This window comes from Symphodus melops (assembly GCF_947650265.1).
Source record: "Symphodus melops genome assembly, chromosome: 2".
NCBI lineage: Eukaryota > Metazoa > Chordata > Actinopteri > Labriformes > Labridae > Symphodus > Symphodus melops.
Genome location: NC_136692.1, coordinates 13534259 through 13556559, shown reverse-complemented (window position 1 = coordinate 13556559; position 22301 = coordinate 13534259). Strand labels below are relative to the sequence as shown.

The 22301-nt window shown below is 39.1% G+C and overlaps 1 protein-coding gene across 2 annotated transcripts in view; it reads left to right on the top strand.

Annotated features, from left to right (window-relative positions):
* grin2ab (glutamate receptor, ionotropic, N-methyl D-aspartate 2A, b) overlaps positions 1 to 22301 on the top strand; it is a 114019-nt gene that overhangs the window by 14987 nt on the left and 76731 nt on the right. For both annotated transcript variants that reach the window (XM_079338558.1, XM_079338557.1), the window contains 2 exons: positions 12064 to 12288; positions 12395 to 12553. In XM_079338558.1, coding sequence (XP_079194684.1) covers positions 12064 to 12288; positions 12395 to 12553 — 384 coding nt within the window. The remainder of the gene's footprint in view (positions 1 to 12063; positions 12289 to 12394; positions 12554 to 22301) is intronic.

The window sequence follows — 22301 nt, the reverse complement described above, 5'->3', positions numbered from 1 at the left end:
TAGAGTGCAGCTTGCAGCTCTGGCTCTTTAAGGGCTTCATCAGAATATTTTTTTAAATCTGACATTTACACAACTTTGTGACAAATTTGGAGCATTAAAATAAACCAGCAGACATGAAACAAGTTGGACGGATGCTCTAACATGTCTGTTTTAAAAAAACAGACAACAACTTTGTTTTTAACCGTGCAAATGGTCACATTAGGTTTAATGTCGTGTTAAATTCAATATCGAGCATGGAACATAGTATTTTAATAACACGGGCTTAAATGTGAGTTTAATTATACAATTTGAAATTGTTTCAAACATTTTATTGGGTACCCGTTCAGTTTTACAGGGACCCACTCAAATAACAATGGGTCGTAGGGACCTACTACTTTGAAACCCTCAGTCAGCCCCACTGTACCGAACATTTACGTTTTAGATTTGATTATTGGTCTTCTTTTAGATCCATAATACAATAAAGTGCAGTTCTTATATACAAAATAAGCACACTACCAAACAATATGTGCTTGCTCCATCATTCCAAGGTCAAATCCATCCTGCTGAAACATGATACAATCCCCCACTTTGGCATGGCTTCATTATGGCATCATAATAATTTTATTTCCATGCCCTTCCTTACATTGTCATTCCCAGCACTAACCTTTTGCTTTGTAGTATCATCCACTGGGAGGTCTTTTTCTGGCTTTACAACCTGCCGCACGGAAACATAAATACCTTCAAAGTCAAACGCATAAACCTATAGATGAAGAAATACACAATCTAAGTTATGAAAACACACAATGCAGTCCCCGATGAATGTGAGAGTGTGTTCCTTCTGGTCTTTGGCATTGTCCTTGTTTATTCATATTTATTACCTTTGAAATATGGATGACAGAACTCATGTTGACATTTTCTTCTCCCTTGATTCCACACGAACCACAGACATGCAAAAAATAAAGGAAGTATGAAATTGGCAAAAAGTGTGTTCCCCCTAACACGCATACATCAAATTCTCTGTTGCTGAAAATTTGATGTGGACAAAGGCTGTTGGGCCGTTAAAATGTCTAGCAGGCATGTGCTTTCATTGAGGACAAAATGGAAGGCAATTGGAATTAACATTGATGTTTTAAAAATAAAAATATAATATTTCAAAGAGACCTTCCATCATTTTCTGCCGGGGAACTGTGTTTTAAAATTCAACGTCTGTGTAGGTGAATAATGATACACACAGAATTTCAGTTAATGCAAAGCAATCTGTAGAAAATATAAACCCTAGCACTCCTCGGTCAGAACAAACAAAGCAAATGTAAGCGTATTAACTGAGGCCGTGTTCACACTTGACTTATTTTTTCATGTCGGTGGGCAGTTGGTGGGTGTTGATGAACGAGGGTACACAGAGCCACAACAGACTCGGAGTGGACGCGCAATTCACACCACATCTTTTTGGCCACCTGTGACTAGGGACGCATGTTACTTAGGAAGGTACACACGCACCTACTTGACTCGTCCTTATTGGTCAGCTGTCAGAAAGGTGCTTTTCTGAAACTTGGCATTGGGCGTGGCACTTTTTAAAAAAGTGTCTTCTTTTTTCCATGGGGTTGTATGAAAAACCAACGGAAAAAAGAAGTCAAGTGTAACCACGGCCTGAAAGTCAACCTCTTTTAAGACTAGTCAGAAGGGAAGCAGTGGAATTGTGATGATTTGAAAACATTCATGATTCTGAACAAAAAAGGGCATTCGTGTTATTGTGAATAAGTATGGACTGTCTGACAAACGTTATTTCAAAATCCTACATGATAGGGGTTTTTGTGGCCACAGATTAAACATGAATAGTTTCCTGTTGCAAAATATTTTTGTTAAAGTATGTTAAATAATTTGGGTTTTACACTTTCCCATCCTTTGCAGACAGGTGTTAATGCAAAAAGGGCACTAGACAATTAAATTAGATGTACAATAAAAAAGTGTTATAATTAAATGGCACAAACCAACCTTACCATATAATGAAAAACTTTCCTAATTTTCCTGTCCTCTGAAAGGGGTTAAAAAGGGACCCCCCCCCCCCCCCCCCCCCCCCCCATGCAGAGGATGACATATTTGAAGTATATGCATGTACACAATAAACACAGTATAAAGAAATCAGAATGTAAAGTAAAACATTGTAAAGCTCAATCTTGTACTAGTACTAGATTCATACCTTGTACATACCTTCTTTGAATAATGTTTAAAGTCACTGGGAGAGCTTTAATGTAAACCTTATATTGAGAAGAATAAAACGAGATGTCATGCTTGGTTCTCCTTTGGAAGTCTGTAATGTTGTCTTGACTTTGTGCTGTAAACGCCGGAGGGTGTCTCTAAACTAGTTTGTATTGTGCTACTTCTGTGTTTTGTTCAGGATTAACAGTCCAGCCAAAATGACACTTGATCAATAAAACCCTCTGAAGTGTAGGGCTGCCTGCTTGTTAAAACCACACGGTCTCCTTTTCTGGACCCATCCTAAATGCAAACTCTCCAACTCTTTTTTCAAAGAGAGGATGCTACTGAACATTTTTAAATTAGTAGTTTTAAGCTGATAACATTGATGGGTTATTGATTGCAACAACTTGAGGAAACCAGAGGCTGTATAAATCACAGAGATTATCTCGATGACATCACTCATTGGTTTATGAATCAAAACGCTGTCAGTAAGGCCATCTAAACCTAACATGCGGTCAATCTATTACCAGAAAAAATTGGAAAGTTGATGTTGGTCGAAAGGCTCCTGCCAATTGCAAGAATAAGATGCCTAGCAATCAGTGAAATATTATGCATAACTATAAGGTTAATGTAAGGTGGGGGTTTCTATAGCAGTGTTGGATGACTGAGGAGAACATTGTCAAAAAGACTTGTGGATCATCTTAGATTTATTTAGCCATGGTCAAATAACATAACTACATCACAGACAATTACTCAGATGTGCTTGACCAAGACTTCACAATGATTGACAACATGCTTCATGACCAGAAACTTGCAGCTAACATGCTGACCAGGACTCTGCAGTCACTGGCCAAAGTATTCTTCTTCACAGTGTTCCTTATATTCGGATAGAAAGACAGCCCACAAAGACTTGACTCTGTATAAGGCATGACGAACTCATCTCCTTGACTCGAATGTCAAACATCTATGTTAAGCAAAATCTCTCAGACAACAGACAGTTGGCTCCAAACCAAATATAACTCTGCACCTGTAGTGAGAGCTCTTACACATGTATGTATTACAGCTCCACAAACATAAAAGAATTACTCTCACATGGTTGACACAATTAAAAGACATATCCACAAATTTATCTGGATGAATCAATTCATAAAAATACTTACTATCAGTTAATAAAGAACAATCTGATGTGTTATCAAAAAATGCAGAGCACTGTACAGCACTGTAGGACACACGAACTAATGGGGATTCCTTGGCTTGTCCACAAGTAGACAATGAGGAACTGCATCAAATTGCAGGTGTCAATGATATTGTTTGCCAGTGTCACTTATCAAACTAAAACTACAGAATAGATTTGAATGCAATGACATACCATATAAAAAGAATTGTTTTCTTATTTTGGAGGGCATATTCGAAGACATTAGTAAAAAGTTGTTTTCAATGTGAACAATTTATTTATTTTTGATAACATACAGGTAATTATCCTTCTATCTTTGATGGGGGTTTCTATTGATCTTTGATGTCCCCAATCATCAATATCATTAATGTTACACACTGTGTGTTTTTAATACCTGATCTGTCTTTCCATAAGCGAAAGTATACATAGTGCTTATGCCTTTTATTATTCATGTCTATTGTATTTTTTAACCCCTTTATTTAATTAATGTAAACTTTTTTGCGATCGATGCTGTTTATGTTCCCCGTTTATCCTCATCCTACCTTAAAGTCATTTTTGTTTGTCTAATCTTTCCAAATAAGCAATTAGATCATTTGAAATCTTGATGATCTTTTTTTAAATACATTAGCTCCCCAATTACTTAATCATCTGAACGAAAGCAGCTCAGCGAGTATTCCATAAAATAATACTGTAGTGTTTCTGTTTCCAACACATACACGATACTTGAGCGTACAGCCCGGTTATAGACCCAAGAGAGAGATAGAGAGAGGGTCCGCTGGTCGGTCACCATCCTTAATGCACGGATTGAGGTGCACGTCTCGTGTGAAATCAGAAGCTTCTTTTGCCTTCAGTTCATATTTCTCTGCACTCTTAAGGACTGATTCCTGTCAATACACAACAATTCCAAAACACACTGAGCAGTTAAATGCATCCCGAATTGCACTGCCAGCAAACTGCATCTCGATGCCCCACTGTTAGCTTCGTATATTTAAATGTTATGCAAGCTATGCAGTCATTTGGGGAATAATTTATCCGCAAATCAGCCTCATTGTAAAACAAGTGTCTAATTCACAAACACTGGCACTAACAGCCACGCACAGTTTTGAGTCGAGTAAACATCACTTTAACTTTGCCACTTTATCTGTGTTGCCACTTTGTCACTTTCAATTATTGTTACTAGTTTAACTGTTTTCAATCCACTTCGCTTTGTTTACTTATTTAACTATTTATAGCCACCTTCTTTCCACTGCATTTAATCTCATATTCCTACCTCTTAATTCTTAATTTTTAATTCTCAGTTGTCTTATGTAACATCCCACTCCTAGGAACAAAATGTCAGCTCACTGTGAAGCTGAAATGTTAAACTTTTTGCTCGCTAAAATGAGTCAATCAGGAAATATGAAACTACTTCTTTACATGAAATTCTTCAACATGTTAAGAGGTGAAGAAGGCAAACTGCAGAGGATCAAGGGCTACAAAAAGAATAGATAAGTTGAATTGTTGCATAGAATGACAGGCGCATGCATTCATAATGAAAACATGAGCCGACAGTTATCTTTTCGTGCCATTTTTTATGTGGTGCCATTTGGAAACAATGGCAGTTGCTCTGGTAGCAAAACGAAATGTTAATGTTGTAATGTTGTGCTTTTGGGAATATTTAAGTTTGGCAAAACTGAAAAGGGGGAACCAGTAAAATAAGGTGGGTCACCATTTAAAATCTGCACAACAAATGTCCTTTGACAATGAAGAATAACGTTGTCTTTTTCTGCTTTTCTGGCTCCTTAGTGCTTGCTGACTGCAAGTAGTGGTGAATACGCTGTGGAAAAGTTACCATTTACTGCTGAGGAATGAATAGGACACTTTTGATCTCATACCACACAGACCAAGATCCATAAAGTCAAAAGACAATAATGAATGCTGAAAAATTTCAGTAGCAGAAGCATAACTGCTCAGCACTTTGTGAAGAGTTATGTCAGCAGACAGTTAAATGACTTTTTTTAACGTCATTTCTGTCAGATTAAAGTGATTAAAGACTAAATAGCAGCTGGATTACTGTTAAGATGTCACTAATCATTTATACACATTCAAAGTACGTGGTGTGTGTTTATGTGTCCGTGCCTTTCTTTAAACTGTGTTTTTTTTAAAAACCTTTCTGAAGAACTCACTTTAATGCTATGTGAACATTTAACCTTTAACACATTATTTCCCCTCATTTGAGGTGGAGGGTGTTGATGTGGTTCACCTCTCCACCTTCTCCAAACTGCACAGTAGGCAATGGAATACTTACACCTGACTCACACTGTCCATATACGTCGGCATTTTTTTTTGAGGTTTCGTTTCACAGCACGGCACAGATCCTTGTTACAGCACTTTTCTGAAACATTGTATCCTTATCTCTAAGTTTATATCAACTTTCCTATATCCTACAACACCTTCCACTTCCTTCTGTTTTACCAGCCGCCGTCTGTTGGAGTTTTTAAAACTTGATAAACAATTGTCAACGCGTCGTCCCAATTTCGCTCGTACAGTTTGAGCTCTCATGTAATACAGTGTGGGAACATAAATCTTAAGGTCTGATCGTGTGTCCTAAAGATTCAGTCGAGCAGTGTGAACTGACATACCACCCTGAATTTTGTACAATCTGGGGAAAAATCGTACAATGTGAGCCAGGCTTTAGATGTTATATTCTAACTCTGTGTATCCCTTTACAATCTGTTACAGAGTATATCTACATCACCAGGCATGTGCACACATTAGATATATTATGTGAACATATCCTGTTTTGTTGTTGTTGCCAACAGGATGTTTGTGAATTTTGTTGAAATTATTTTAAATATTTATTGATAAATGCTGCAGTTAAGAAAAAAGTATACAAGTAGACTTTTTTACCCAATGATTCCACACCTTTTGAAACATTTCCCAATTTGTCCTAAAGGAAGCACACCACCATCTGGAATGTGTTTTAATTTTTTTACCCAATCTGAAAGAAATTAGCACAGACTGCCCATTAATGTGACAAGCTTGGCTAGCTTCTCACTTCTCACTAATGCAGCCAAATAAAAATAAGAAACAATAAAGGTAGGAGGGCCAACAAACATAACAATGAGCTGCTCTCCTCTACAAAGAGAACTCTAGTCTACACTATAAGCAGTACAACCTCTTGTTGTTATCTTCCTTTTATTCCTTTGAGTGCCTCATCTACCCTTAACTCTGTTCTGTATCTATATCTGTAAACACGTCTATTTCCAATTTTCCAAGTTATTATTTAACACTCTAACTACATTTTCAGATCAGGCATGTGTATGAGCATCAAACACAAACACACATTATGCAATGGCTGATCTCTTTAGGACAAACAATGATTATTTTCTAAAGTTGTCGAGTTCAATTGTTTCACATATAAAACCAAAAGCAATACACAACACAAAGTTCACTAGATGTGCATGATATTTATCAAACAGGTGCAGTGGGCCGGAAGCATAGTGTGCCTGTCATCTGTGACATAGCTTGCATGTGCTCAGTGAAGTGTGCCCCTCTTCTTCATGCAAATGCATTTAGCATTTAAAGGAGGACCGGACACATAAGAGGGGGAGATTTGATAAATGTCGCTGACTGCACATTCTGGTACATTTATTAAGGCACAGCCAATACTCAAGAGTCCGTTTTACAAGATGAACAAAAAATTTTTTTTGCCTCTGCAAGGCTGGTGTAGATTAAAAGTAATGTGTTAAAAGAAGATTGTGCTTTGGAAGAATTTATAACCCTACACCTCCCCCGACAGCAGAAGCATGTGTAGGAGAGCTGTAGTGAAATATTTGGAAATGAGAGTGACAGCTTCTTAGAAAAGAAATGCAGTAAAAATCCACAAAAACAACAAGGTACTTTTTTTTTTTAACTCTCTTCATGAAAAAAGATTGAATGAACAGTACAAGGTTTCTGATCATCTCACCATTAACTAACTACTGTGCTAAAACTTGACATCCAAGTTCAAACTATGCGACAAATTGCTATTATTGGCTAGAAAATGTATTTTAATTAACTGGATCAATGATAAACCGCCTACTGTCACGTTGTGGTATAGGGAGATATTCAGGGTCCTTCCCCATGAAAGACTGAGTGCAGTTGAGAGGGGTTTTTCAATGAAGTGTGGACTCCCCTGCTTGAATACCTTCCTCAGGATTTGACCCGGCTAGTGATGAGGGGCCAGTCTTCCCTAAAATGGTCGCGCCCACCTGGAATAAATCCATGAGTGTCTTCTCTTGTACTGTAGTGTGAAGATGAAGGGGATGAGGTGGACTGGGACTTTTTCTTGCTGAGACTGGATGGATGGCTATGTGTGTACATGTATTCATATATATATATATTTCTTTGTTAATGAGATGATGGCAAAATGTTTAACTTGTGTTTCTGTTGAAAACCAATAAAAATGTGTTGCAAAAAAAACAAAAAACAACTTGACATCCGCAGTGTAAAAAAAGTCCCTTTCCCTGATTTGGAAAGTAAAACAATCATTTAATGGGAAATTATAATTTTAGCATCACCACATTTGATATCTTTTTTTGGGCTTGATTTCATCTATGATTTATTACCCCATCTCATTCCCATCTCACCAATGAGCTGCATCTTTTGGAGATTGTGTTGATATGCTGTATGCACCTAAAAGACAGTCCCAGTTACTGATAATTAGCTACTGATTTAGTATTCAGGACGCTAATTTCATGCAGATTGGGAGATAAAATATGTGCATAAATCTGGCCTTGACACTTTGAGTTTGGAAATGGGAATTATGGGGAATAATGAAAAAAGTAATGTGATGATTAAAAAAAATTACTTTTGTGCTACCAAGAGTAAAAGGGTGGTAGAAAATGAGGTTGAAAACATTACCCTAGGTTACCAGCTTCTATTGTCTGCTACTCCAACTTGGCCACAGCACATAAAATAAATGATGATCTAATGGACTTAATTATTCAAACCTTAGTTTAAACTCAAGTCTCAAGAGGGCATACGGCTAACTGTTATCTAATAAAAAGAAGCGGGCATACATTTTTATTTATAATGTATGTGAAGTTTGACCTTTAGTCTGACTCAGAAAATGCTTTTGGCAAAAGTTAACAGTAAAATAACTACATTTGAGAGCGACAGCTTCCACATGCTCTCAGAGAAAACTTATTCAGCATATCTCTTAGGTACTTTAATAACGTCCTTTTGAATACAAGGGCACCCTGCAGGGATTTCCATCAAGAAAATACATGACCTTTATTGTTTTAGTGAAAAGTTACTTCCACTTCAGTTGATCCCTCTCCAGAGACTCCCCACTCACATTCTTTTTTGTTTGCTTTCTCTTTGTAGTAAGTCCACCAGCATCCTCAGATCTAAATCGTATCATTTACTGTTGAGCTTTCACATTAAGACTCTGCTGATTGTTATCACAGAGCATAAGCAGGACAGCAGCAGAATAATTGTTCAAAAACATCAGATGTATTTTGAGAAATTAGATAACAGACACAGAACAGAGTCCAGATTAGTCACAGGTGACCTTCACAAATGAATACTTTTGGAAACATTTCACTTGTTTTTTTTGATGATGGATGGTTTGTGTGTAGCATTACAGTTATACTCCAACCAAATAGATTGGTCAGTTTAAGTTGATCTTTTTCCTATTCTCAAAGAGTACGGTCAATTTAATAAACTTTTTTTCATCTTCACACTTACTGTACTTTGCCTTATCTGTAACCATTTTAAACTGGGGAGGTGGGGTTCAATTGTTACTTACCAGAGAGACTGAACCTGATATCAGTTCAAGTTGTTGTTGAGCTAATTACAAACTGGTTTTGATGAGATTTTACAATCTTAAATGACAATGTCAAGCATATTTTCTCTTAAACCTTTGTTAATAATAAGATAGTTTCGACACACAGCTTCTCATTGATTCACATTGGCAAACTTCCCTCTGGCTATGATTGGAGCCCCCCCGCCCCTCATATTGCTCATTGGGTGGATTACTACCACTGAAGTCAAGATGCCAGACTAGTTAATCAACTGAACTGATTAAATGTCTGGACCCAGGCACTTTATATTGGCCAGAAAAATTAGTGACTGAAACCTGATTTCCATGTGAATAATGAAAAGTAGGCTGTGCTGCAGAGATTTGTTGGTTTCAGTGGACATTTTGATCCTTTTATATGTTCAATCCTTGAGGGCACCTAGGCCTACCAACATTTTCAGCTTTGTCCAAGCCTCATAAAACTTTGAATGTTAGCTATTCAAAGAAAGATTTGGGTTGTAGAATAACTTTAAGCAATATCCGGGGGAACCCCCCCCCCCCCCCCCCCCACACACACACACACACACGCACACACACATAACTGAGATCCTAATTTGTGTTGTCATCTCGAGACACTTTGCAGAACTGCTTCATTGGCGATGAATGAAAGAATTGAACTATGGACTGATAGATTTAAGCAATCACACCCACATAACATTTAATTTAATCAGAGTTAGGGCTAACATAGTTGAACCAAAAAATGTGCTTACATCCGAGAAAACCCACTCTGAATTGCGTTACACACTAAGCACAAAGACAACCTCTGATTCATTGTCACTGAAGCAGCTTGCGGGCCTCTGAATGCCAGCACCCATTAGAGCACCAAGTGTGTTTTTTTTTCTTGCTTTCATACCGACACACTTTTCATGAATATAGTTTAACTTAAGCATACGAAATGTTGGACAATGCTGTTTTGAATCAAGTATGTACGATGAAGGAAACATGTTAAATGAGGACAAATAAAAGCTCCCTTCTGTCTGCTTCATTGCAGTAAATCAAAGAATAAATACTCTTACCCTTTAGAAGACATTTAAAAAAAGTTAGAGAGTTAAATCCCTTTAAGGGTTGGCAGGACACAAGAGAATTAGGCTACTGAATATTGTTGCATTATTAAAATCTAGCTTTTTCCAGTTTCGTGGAAACATTAGCATAAATGCTACATTACTACAGCGGCAAACCATAAACAGTAAACCCTCTTGACATCTCATTCTGAAGCTTATCACAAGAGTCAGCGGATATGATTTCAAGCACAAATTCAAATCTTTTAAGACAGCAGGAACACCCAATGACCCAAAGTTCTCCAGCTCCATTGACCATTTTGGGTGCTGTCGCACAGCACACTTCGACTCCAAGTTATGTTAGCTCTGATGCTAACTCTAGGGAAAGTTGGTGTAATCTTGTCCCATTGGTTAGAGCTGACACTAATTCCCTGGGACAGGAGTATAGCGGTGTGTGATTTAGTGGCGTATGCTAAGTGCTGTGGGAGCTGCAGGCTAGTCTGTGGGCACCAGGGCAGAGAGAGCAAGCTGGGAAAGTACTGACTTGACTAACTGGCCTGATTAGACCTGGTGTGAGATGGATCAGAAACACATACTAACTTGACCAGATAGACAGATTGGCATAATTAGACAGTAAAAAAAGGAGTACATTTAGAGAGAGGAATTAGGTAAAATGATTAGCATACGTAGATGCAAAGTTTAAAAAGCAAATGAGGTGAGGATGAAGAGATAACAGAGGCACTGGGTTAATTTGGTGAACGTGATGTTTCCTCCTGGGGTGTTTTTCAGCTCTGCTGGACTGTGGTGGTGTAAGAAATTGGCTGAGATGCAACGTAGCATTCACATCATGGTTTCATTAGTTCTCATTCAGCCCAAGGCGTTTCACACTGCATTTCCTCTACTCATCTGCCTCTCTTAGATCTTTACATATTACAGGAAAATGGAACACAGACTCAGCTGACATGGGAACAGGAACTGAAACTCTACTGTATTAAACTCAAACTTGGTTAGAATATAAAGCCGGAATAAATGTTAGTTTTCAGCTCTGTGAATGTTATTGATTGATGGAGACACTTTTGTGCCTTTAGCAATTTCAAATGTTTTTTCCTCATACCCCAATGACTTGGGTAAAATCAGATTACATTTATTTCTGGGTTATTTTATCCATTAATAGCTGGCACTTTACTCTGAACACTGCCTACAGGCATGGATTATGTTCAAATAAAGGCAGACAGTATAGAACAGAGATTCAGGGCATTTTGTGGAGGCTGATTAGCGCTTTTTGCAAAACATAGTTAGGTTTAACCGTGATCTCCTAATGGAAGCCCACTCCAAACCACATTTTGAACAGTGGACGACATAAGGGGGATAGTTTATTCCCAGCCTCAGTTTTGCCTCTCCCGTCATCTTTGGTTTTGCACTTGAGACTTGCTCTAATAATTGCATTCAAGTCACATATCTGAGTCACACTGTGTATATCAAATACAAGTACAATCCCATCTCTGAGAACCCCGACGGGTCGTTTTACAGCATTTACTGTGTTGATGAAGACCTGTTCAGAATACACAGAGCCTCGTGATAGCCAAGGATTAGAACACATTCCATCCACAACAGTGTTGTCTGACTATGGAGAGCAATGTTCAGTGTCTTGCACAAGGACACTTTGACTGAAGGAATGGGGCATTGGTCTGCCAGTATGCAAGTGCAGGTATATATGTCTTAGCTGCACAGTGGCAGGCTGATGAGAACAGTCATAAACTGTGTCAGAGTAAAGAAAATATTGTTGCAGCCTTAGTTTATGTGCTTCGTAAAATGAATCTAGGATTGAAATTCTCTTGTTTTATAAAGCATCCTGTCACAGTTTCTCCCAATTTCTTTTGTATGTGTTTTAGGGTATGATGGGTGTAGTGGGCTGGATGCTGCTCCTACTCTCTCAGATGATGGTTCCTGTGGCATCCCAGAAGCCGCCGGGGCTCAGTGTGGGCGTGATTATGGGCCAAACGCGCCACCTTTCCGATCAGGAGCTACGCCCATCACGGCGCCCTGATGATGCCCTTGATGTCTCTGTAGTGATACTAAGGATCAACCAGACGGACCCAAAGTCTGTGATTACACAGGTAAGAAATGCTGAGTACATACACCTCCCTCATACATATGCCATCAATCAAACACACGTTCACAGAGTCCTGTTTGACAACTGTTTTTGTCTCACTGTGCCCAAAGGTGTGTGAGCTTGTGTCACGCACTCGTCTCCATGGCATCGTGTTTGCCGATGGCACTGATCAGGAGGCTATCGCTCAGATCCTTGACTTCCTCTCAGTTCAGACGCAGCTTCCAGTCCTGGGAGTCCACGGGGGCTCCTCTATGATTATGGCTGACAAGGTGAGCTATTGTGACACACACAGGCACACAAAAAACAAACACCTGCTTTTTTGTGGAAACATAATGTCTCTGTTGTGGAGATTAGGGAGGTCTAATCCCTCCCTCCTTTCAGCCACCGTTGATTGTTAAAGGATAACTTTCTACAGATGGCCTTGCATGTCAGCAATTAGGTTATAAAATGATTAAATTGTTCTGGAATTTGTAACAACACTCCACCTAAATGCAGCTTACATTCCAAATCAATCTCCTTGACTACAAAAACATTTGTATAGATATTTTACAAACATGTAGTTTTTAGATTGCATACATTCTCAGCTGGTTAAAATAAGAAATCGTGTATTACGACTGTGTTTGATTAATTTTTTGCTTTCTCTAACTTTTTAAAGCTCTTTGAAACGGGGATATTTATAGGTTGTCTCAGTTGAGGATGGACATGGTTTTCTTGCGTCATACAGTAACAGTCCGAGGATGTTGATGTCAGCATGTTACAGATTATAAAGTGTCACATAAGAAGGTTTTTGGAAGTTTGTTTGTGTCATAAAGGCTGCTTCTGTCAGATTATGTGTTATGAAAGTCTGTGGCTCTGCAGACACACTTGATTGATGGCTTGTATCACTTGATGTTGATTAGCATTTTTTAGTTTTTTTTGTTTCTATTTTTTGGGTTGTAGTTGCATTGTGCACATTTTACAGTACAGGATTAGTAAGGTCAGTAGATTTCTTCGAGGAGAATCTGCAGCAGTCTCTGGTACGTCATTTCTATTTTAAAAGATGATCAAGCATTGTTTAAATATGTAGTAATGCCTTTTGTGCCTAGTCTGAAAAGTGGGGTATGCAATCCCAAAATACAAAAGGAGAAACAATCCCAGGCTGTGTGTAGTTGTTTCACATCTAGTGCACAGTGGAACGGCAGAGAAATAAGATTTCTTGTTCTTAAAAAGAAATGAAAAAAGAAGATATCCTCTAAGATTAGATTTCTGTTTTATTTTTGTGTGATGCTGTGCGCAGAGTTAGAAATGTACATCTCTTTCTTAGCTCAATTCTCTTTCTGGTACTGACTCTGTAGACCTCGCTGACTGACAGGCAGACTGAGGAAGCTTTGATAAAAACACAACTGGTTCTTTAGCTTTAAATCTCTCAGGGCACCGCAGCCAAAACACAGGAACCAATAACTGCTGCAATACAGCAGCCTTTTGAAGTACAACTTGATGGTGTATGCAATGCGTGTGTGTGTATGTGTGTGTGTGTCTCTGCGTGTGAGAGAAAAGACAGGAAAAGAAACGGGAAGGTAAGAGAAGCAGTGAGAGTTGGCTCAAACGTTAGGGGAGTTGGGTTGCAACATGAAGGTCACTGGCTTAAATACCCCACTGAGTTTATAATGATTTGTGAAAATAAATAAAATGTGCTCAGTCGCTGTTGTTGATGTGCCATTAAATGAGGTACTTAACCCCCAGCTGCTCTAATTGAACTGCTCAGTGGCAGTCAGTACAACAGTGCGGCCATTCTTGACTGCTCCCAGGTGTGAATGTGAGTGTATGTTGCCTGTTACTAACCAGCCCCCTGCAAATGCTACTGCAACCGCCCTGTAGATTAAAAAAAAAGAACAACAAAAAAACATCAGCTTGTCTGCCTGGTTTTAATTAAGAGCAAAAGCTGCTCTCTTGCATGGACGAACAGAGACTCGACTAGTCAGTAAATCATTGAAATGCATAATACTTTTTTTTTTTTTTCCTGTGTTCTGGTTATACATTGTAATTAGAGTTTGTAGTGACCTTGATGAGACACACTTGAGATCTTTCTAGCATCATTTTAATATCAGGGAATCATTTAGGGAATACCCTCATTTTTAATGATGTCAAGAGAACAATTAACAACAGCTGCACACAAACAACAGTTTATTAGGAAACAGAAAGAACAGACAACAACTGAACATGTTCAAAGCTTAATATGCAGTATTAGACTTCTTTGTATGCTCCTGTATTTGTAAAGGTGGCCAGAAACAACACTACAAACTCTGCTCAATATTTAAAGAGATTCTTCAAAGTACTGTATGTCATGTCACAGACTCAGTGGACCCTGCTGGGCTGGACTTCCTTCTGTCTAATTAAAATGATCCCAAACTGACTTTGATTGACTTTAGTGCTGAAACAATTCATTGATTCACCTGATAACTAAAAAAGCTAAAGCAAATCATTTGCCTTGTACACCATACAGCGCATTGTATTTCGCTGGTTCAGATAGACATTTCTGTATAGTTTTTCCTTTACCATTCATTAGGAGGGTTGCTTCACCCTAGCTTGACCTCCTGCCCCTCCAAACACAAGGTAGGAAATCTTCTATTCACATAATGTACATAATTGATGTGCTCCCCTTTTTTTCTGCAGACCATGAGCATCTTTTATGCGTTTTGCTGTCCTTAGTAATGTCTCTGCTGGTGTGTTCCTACAGAGGGTTAGTTATCGTCTTTTAATCAACAGAGCACTCTATCCTGCTGTCGGTCAAAGTGACATGACGTTCTTGCTTTAGTTCAACAAGCATTGGTTGAATCCAGACTTTTTTGTTTGGTGGGGTCCAGTCGGGGCCCTAACTTATGCTGGGACGGCATAGAGTTTGCAATCGTCATCAAATCTCTGTGCCAAATTTCGCAATCAAAAGAGAGGCTTTATAACAGCAGGTGGCCACCCAGAGAAAAGGCGCAGTGCCCAGCGCTCTTTTGCGAGCGCTCTGTCTTTATCGGTGAAAGCTCCTGTTGAAAATAATAAGTTAATTATCTAAAAATATTTTTGCCTCCTACTGATCATGTCCTGTACACACATCCTCTTTACTCCGTGTCTAATAGAAGTGGAAATTATCTCTAAGATAAAAATATGTTGCTGTTGTCAAGAGTCTTTTTTCAGACACATACAGTATGCAGCGCACAAGTTCTTAATCTAAGTGCTCCCGAGCACACAGCCAGCATTTTTCTGCACAAAACAAAATGACAGGTGGACAAAGGCCCTGATTAACTTCAATGATGATATTTGCTAAAGCCTAGCTATGATAATCCTTATTCCACATCAGCAGAATTTGCATTGTAACAGCAGTAAAGGCAAAATAATTTATAAAACAATAAGTCAAAAAGCAAGAAAAGATGTTGTTTTTCAAAAAGGGAATATATATCACTTCATTCAAGGCACTGTCTAATTTTCTTTCTTTATATTACTTTTAGAAATAATTGGTATTGCAGTCATTTTCATTGAATTACTGGATTCATTTGCCAGAATAATCAATTACTTGAGTCTGGTTCACACGGCAGGATAATTGCACCGATTTTGGCCCCGATTCTCCCCTTCCGATAATCTTAAAGATGCCCCGATCATCATAAGATAATCTTATAAGATCATCCTGCCGTGTGTGGTGTGTTAAGACTGCTCTCGTCTGGTCGGAAGAATGTCGGGACCGCTCCGATCTCAAATCGGGGATATCCAACATGTTGGATTGTTTTGGCCCGATTTCTCATCATGTGTGGTGTTTCCCCCCCGAGGGGAAACGAGCACGAGCCTGTGGACTGTGACCCATAGCCAATCAGAAAACGAGGTGATGTAGTAGCGAAATCACCGGTAGCAAAACACCAACTACTCACCTCCATATCAACACGTAGCAAGTACAGTTCATGCTCCCGTTGTCTCCACTCCTTTGACTGACGCCTCTTATTAAAACATGTCTTTTTTTTCAGATAAAAACACAGCACAAACAATCGCCATTGCATCCTCTTCGCCCGTTTGTTGACTCTGGAATCACGTTTGATCTCGAGAGGTTTTGCGAGATTTCCTGTCTGATCGGGGGACGTTCGCGAGTGAAATTGGTTCACGTGCGGTGCGTTCATGTTGCCGTGTGGCTGCACATCACACACTGTACGACCAAAACTGTAAAACCTCCGATTATTTATCGCCATGTGTGTGGACTCTAAAGTCGGCCGACAATTTTAAAATCCTGCCGTGTGAACCAGCCTTAAAAGAATTGATATCTGCAGCCCTAGCTGACTTGATAGTGTACACTGTGCTCCTGACAAACCTGGTGATTTGTTTAGATTTGATATTTGTGCATACTGTATGCCTCTGAGTAGATGAAAAAAAACTAAACATTACATTTTCCCCAGATACAAGGCTGAGATCTTCAGAACACAGAGATATTACACTTATATAACCCAACAAATAGAGGATGCCATTTTTGCTCGACAAGTGGCTGAAAGGATTAATTGATGGCACCTCTGTTTCCGTTGATTGACTAAATGATTAAGCTGTAAATAAATCATTTTAGCCCCAAACCTGATTGTGTGCTGTATGTTTTGAACTGTTTAAAATCCAAAGAGCAAACAAATGACAAGATTGATCTGGTCACATAGACTCTATCCTTTGCCCATCTTTTCTTGTCTTAATGATTTCACATTATGTTGCACATTTAAAAGACATGTGTGAATAGCAAAACCGAGAAACACATTTCACTAAAGAAATTGTCTCTCCATGAAACACTTCTTTGTTTCTTTTATACCTGCTGTGGTGATCTGGAGGATTGAAAGAAATCCCAGTGGGCTAGTAACAATTCAGTCTGATTACTGTGGGCTAACAAACAGTTTGGTGCTAACAGCAGCCTGAGCACACAAAGCTTTTTGCTATTTATCTCTTTGTATCTATATGTTTTCTTAACGTCGCAATTAGCTCTATAGTTTTTGAGTGAATGATAAGCAGCTCATCCCCTGTTTCCTTGGTTATCCTGCCTCAGACCAGTCATAGTCACATCACATTTTAGACAGAGAGGAGAAAAACAGGAAAATACAGATAAATACCTTCAGTGAGCTAAGATAATGGATATACATGGAGGTGGGCACTGCAAGTAAATGAATACTTGGTGAAGAGTAGCATTAAGCCACACAAATGTGAAAATCACTGTCATGATTATGTCACATTGCAAGGACAAGCTGTCTTCAGTTGTCATTTTTATCAGTAAGTGGCTGCTAAGCCATCACTCTCTATCACAGAAAGAGATGCAGGCATCCTCGGAAAACTGTGATAAACAAGACTAGACACAGAAACTTACTTCAACAAATCCTTCTTTAAGTGGACAGTTTTCAGTGGGACTTCTGAGCTTATTTTTACAGACTAGAATATTTTTCAAACATAAATGTTGTATTATGTAGTTTTTTCTTGTAAGCCTAGAGTTAATATGGCTGTGTTTTCCACCTCTTGACTGTGTGACCCCCGCGATAGATGGGATAATAAAACACAAAAATCATGAATAGCTTGATACATTTGTGATTAATATTCATCATGCTAGAAAAGAGCATTGGACCTTTTAGCAGCAGCCTCCCAATACCAGCCCTCACCATCAACACATTAGCACGCCATCTTTTATCCCCTGGGCTGAAATTAAGCCCCTCTCAGTTGTTGCATGCTGAAGACCAAACTGCACTTTGCATGAAGTAGACCCCAGACCCTGGTATAACCAGCTTTCACAGATGTTTAGCATTAAGAGTCTTGGGGGGGAAACAACTTTCTTCGTGCTCAGTATACAGATGTCCTTGAATTACCTCAACAAATATCAGCACTCCAGCATATTCACATCCAGTTATTATGTTGGGAATACATGAACAAAAGAAAACGATCTATTCTCCAGGGAAGGGTAGGCTTCCTTTGTTGTATGTAACAACATAGCTGCTGGGTCAGCTTGGTCCTCAGCTTTAATATATAATGATCGAGGTATCCCAAATAGAGCTGCAGCTATCGAATATTTTAGTAATCGAGTATTCTATCGAATATCCCGTCGATTAATCGAGTAATCGAATAAATCATACTTTTGCTTAATTAAGGTTTAACTTGTCTTGGGTCGTCCCTACAAACCTGCTTCTTTGCAGTTACCATGGAAACGCCTGCTTGTTACAGCCAACCACCTCAGCTCTACAGCTGCTGATGATGCTCACTATATTACTGACAGGGTCCCAAATTCACTTTCTGATCTGATCTGTATCTGTTACAGTACATTTAATTGAGAAAGCATTATGTTCTGTTGAATCAATCACAGAATCAATCATTATGTCAGATCAGGAGATTGAGAAACTTTAAATATATATTTGCTAAATTGTTATTCCACAAACAAGTTCTGTCTTGATTTAGCTTTGAAGACATTTCAATGAAGACATAGACATTTCATATAATCAGCCTGTATATTGTTAAAAGTGTATCTCTGTCTGCTCCTGCAGCGCGTGCATTCAGCGTGCTCACAGACTACAGAGACCATAGACGCGTCTATGACAGAGACTGTGAGGACGTTGCTATCGTTATGTTAGCTGCAAACATGGAGAGAGTGAACGGAGAAAAGCCGACCGTTTGACCGGATCACGTGTTCCCGACTGGGTCGTATGGATCACGGATCAACTGTGTGCTGACTAAAAGTTAAAAGGGGCACGCCGCGCTCGCGTGTGCGTGTGTGTGCGCGTGTGCGTGTTAGCGCTGAATTGTCTGTGTGTAAGAGAGAGGAGCAGGTAGCTGCAGCTACATTAAACGTGTTTTATACTCATACCAGAAAAAAAACAACTTAACGAAGCCTCGAGGCAGCGAAAATTCCTCGATGATTTCGTTTCAGCTCTAATCCCAAATAACAATTATCTTTAATACGTGTACATTCTTAGGTTTGGCTCAAGTGAGTGAAAAGGAATAAGAGGTGATGATCAATGATTAAAAAAAAGGCGTGCAGGCTAAAGGCAACATATTGGAAAAATTAAGCCAATGCAAAGGACAAAGACTGGCTTGTTTTGACAGTAATAATTGACATGTTTACAGCCTGGTGCAAAAATGCCAGAAATTAGACTGATTAGTTATTATCCTCACATTCACACACTGTACGGGGGGTTACATTTTTATAATACACCCGTTTTCATTTTATGAACAATTCATGTTGTCCATAGTTAGGCACTTCATTGACATGATTGACAGGTGGGCGCGATGTAACGGTCAAGAGACTTAAAAGAAGAAGAACCATCACATGCCCTGTGTCCTCCCCACCCAGCTTATTTTAAAATTCAAACCTTGTTTCTTTTACCATCTGATTCCAAACACTTCTTTTGCTAAATTCAGTCTCAACTTTTACCCCCTCCATCTTCTGCCGATGAGCCTCCTTCACCCCCTGCAGTAACAGATCGCTGACATCACTCAGTCTATGGTGCTGACAAATGTTTCACATTTTATCTTTTTATAATGTCAAACTGCTTAATTATTTTGTTGGTTATTTTGTACATTTTTTTTAAATTTCATAGCAAAAAAAATATATGGTTTGTTATTCTTCGTTTTTATTTTTTCCCCTTCATCATTATTATTATTTTGTTGTTATATCTTCACATGTTCAAAATAAAACAATAAATAATTAAATAAATAATGTGGAAACACAATTACAAGGTCTATTTTCCAGGGAGCCTTTTGTAAGAAATGGCCAGGGACAGCAGATGACAATTCTGGCATATTTACTTAAATGTTTTACATTGTCCCTGTAAAATAAAATAAAAATGTAACCTAACATCTTTAACAATGCCACACATTATCTGTTTCACCTAGATGAACTACCTGTTTGTATTTGACCATTTACTATTCACCTAGTGAATCGCTAGTGTACAGAAATGACTCTTGAGGGCCTCTTTAAACATTGGACCAAGCTTCAGTATTTGACCACTGGGGAAAGAGAAAATTAATCTACTGGCTAACACAACCAAACTTTGCTTTGCTTTGCTCTCCATATACCTTTGCAATCCATTCTTCATTTTCTTTGTCAGAATCTGGTATTTTGGAAACCAGCACAACTGGATCAGCGCAAACAAATCAAAGAGTAATCCTTGTTTTTGTTTTTTTTGTACACCAAACACATCTTTCCCCCTTAATGAGAACAAATGGATCAGTGTCAACATATCCCAACAACCTCCCTCTCCCATCCTGTCTCTCCCTCTCCTTCACTCCTCCTCACGCTCTGTCTTCTCCTCATCCACTCAAAATGCATGTCAGTGTGGAACAGTCGTAATCTACGGAGGATAGGATGGTGTGCTGTGAGTATAGGGAGACTTGTTTAGGTAACACAGAACTGATGGGGAGAAAGGGCATGCGTAAGCCCAGGAGAGGAGTAGAATTAGTTTGGAACGTTGTACTTCCATTACAGAGGTACCGCATTGGGAAATAAGAAATGTTGGCTTTTCCTCAACCCCATATGCTTACCCATTCTCCGCCAACCTAGTTCATCTCCTCTTTTGACTTCTTCCTCCTCCTCTTGTGAGGGAATCAAGCATGGGGGTTGGGGGTCGCACTGTGAAGCATAAGAACACGAACATGCTGAAATGGACGGTTGTGAATTAAACATGCATGTTCTTTCTGCTTTCCTCTACCACTGTGGTTGGATGCTTCTCCTTTTCTGTGGTGTCTGCGTATTTGTGTGCCTATGTGTGTACATGTGCACATTCATTATGTGTGTATCTCAGCCTGGGATGTCCCATATCAGTAGGGTCCATTTGCCTAGGTTCCTCTGCTTAGGTGCTTTAATATTTAACACCTGCTCCCCACACCTGCTGTCACTTGCAGAAGATACACTGCTGTGCCATTCACTCACTGAGTCCTCCCCCTCTTTCACCTCTAATTTCTCTCTCCTGCCTTCTACTTTTTACTTCCTTCACATCCTGTTTGTCCTCCAGCCCATGTCTCTGTCTACTTCTCGTCTTCTGTCTCTATCACTCTCGTTCTCTCCTACATTCCGGCTGCCACCACATCCTTCTTTTTCTGTCTTGCCGTTCTCAGTCTTCTCCTGTATTTTCTTGCTTTGCATCCATGGTTGTTATCCTCTGGTGGTTAGGGTTTGGGAGCAACAGCCAGCTCTGTTAGAAAGCTTTGGAAAATCCTGCTAGCCTTGAACCCCTGTGAAGCAAGATTGGATGATGGATTTGAGAGAGAGAGAGAGAGGGAAGGAGACTGTAGCTGGGTTAATATGGTTACTATGGTGACTAAACCAGAGTAGAGCATTTAGTTCTGTTCTGCCTGCTGCTAAAGTTCCCTGGTTGGGCTCACACCACAGGCATAGATGCCCAGATCGTTCCTGCTTAGCTGGAAGACAAGCGGATATTGACACAAATGCCAGGAGGGATCAACTCCTTGTCACTGAACTTGAAACTCGCACCAACTCCACACTAATAATACATTTTATTTTATAAAGCGCTTTCAGACAAAGTGCTGTACAATTACTAAAATCAATAAACAACACTAAGATGGCACATTTTTTAAATCCTGTTTATGAGTTAAATAGAGGTCATGCAAGGTTTTCTGACAGCGCTCAGTTTGCCTAAAAAACGAATCAATGAATCTCTTCGTCTTTGATGGACATTACGGTTGACCCCAAATAGTTGAATATTTGATGATTCGCTCAAATAACTTCATCTGCCAATCTCATGACCACCTGCATATAAAACAAGGATAATTCCATTCCAGCTATTTGGGCCTGCATAATGTCCAATTTTACAAAGATCTGCCTGTTTTGCCTGCCACTAAATAAATGACTCAGCCTATCTTAGTATAATTAATAACCTATTAATACTTGAAATGAAATTCCAAAAATAACTCTTAACTCATACTCGTAATAACTTAAAGAGATTAAACTCCACAGGCCTCCAAGGTGTAAGCCGGTTTGTTATTCCTCAATGGTAATATATGCCACTTTGTTTGATGTTTGACTGACAGTGGCCTCATTCC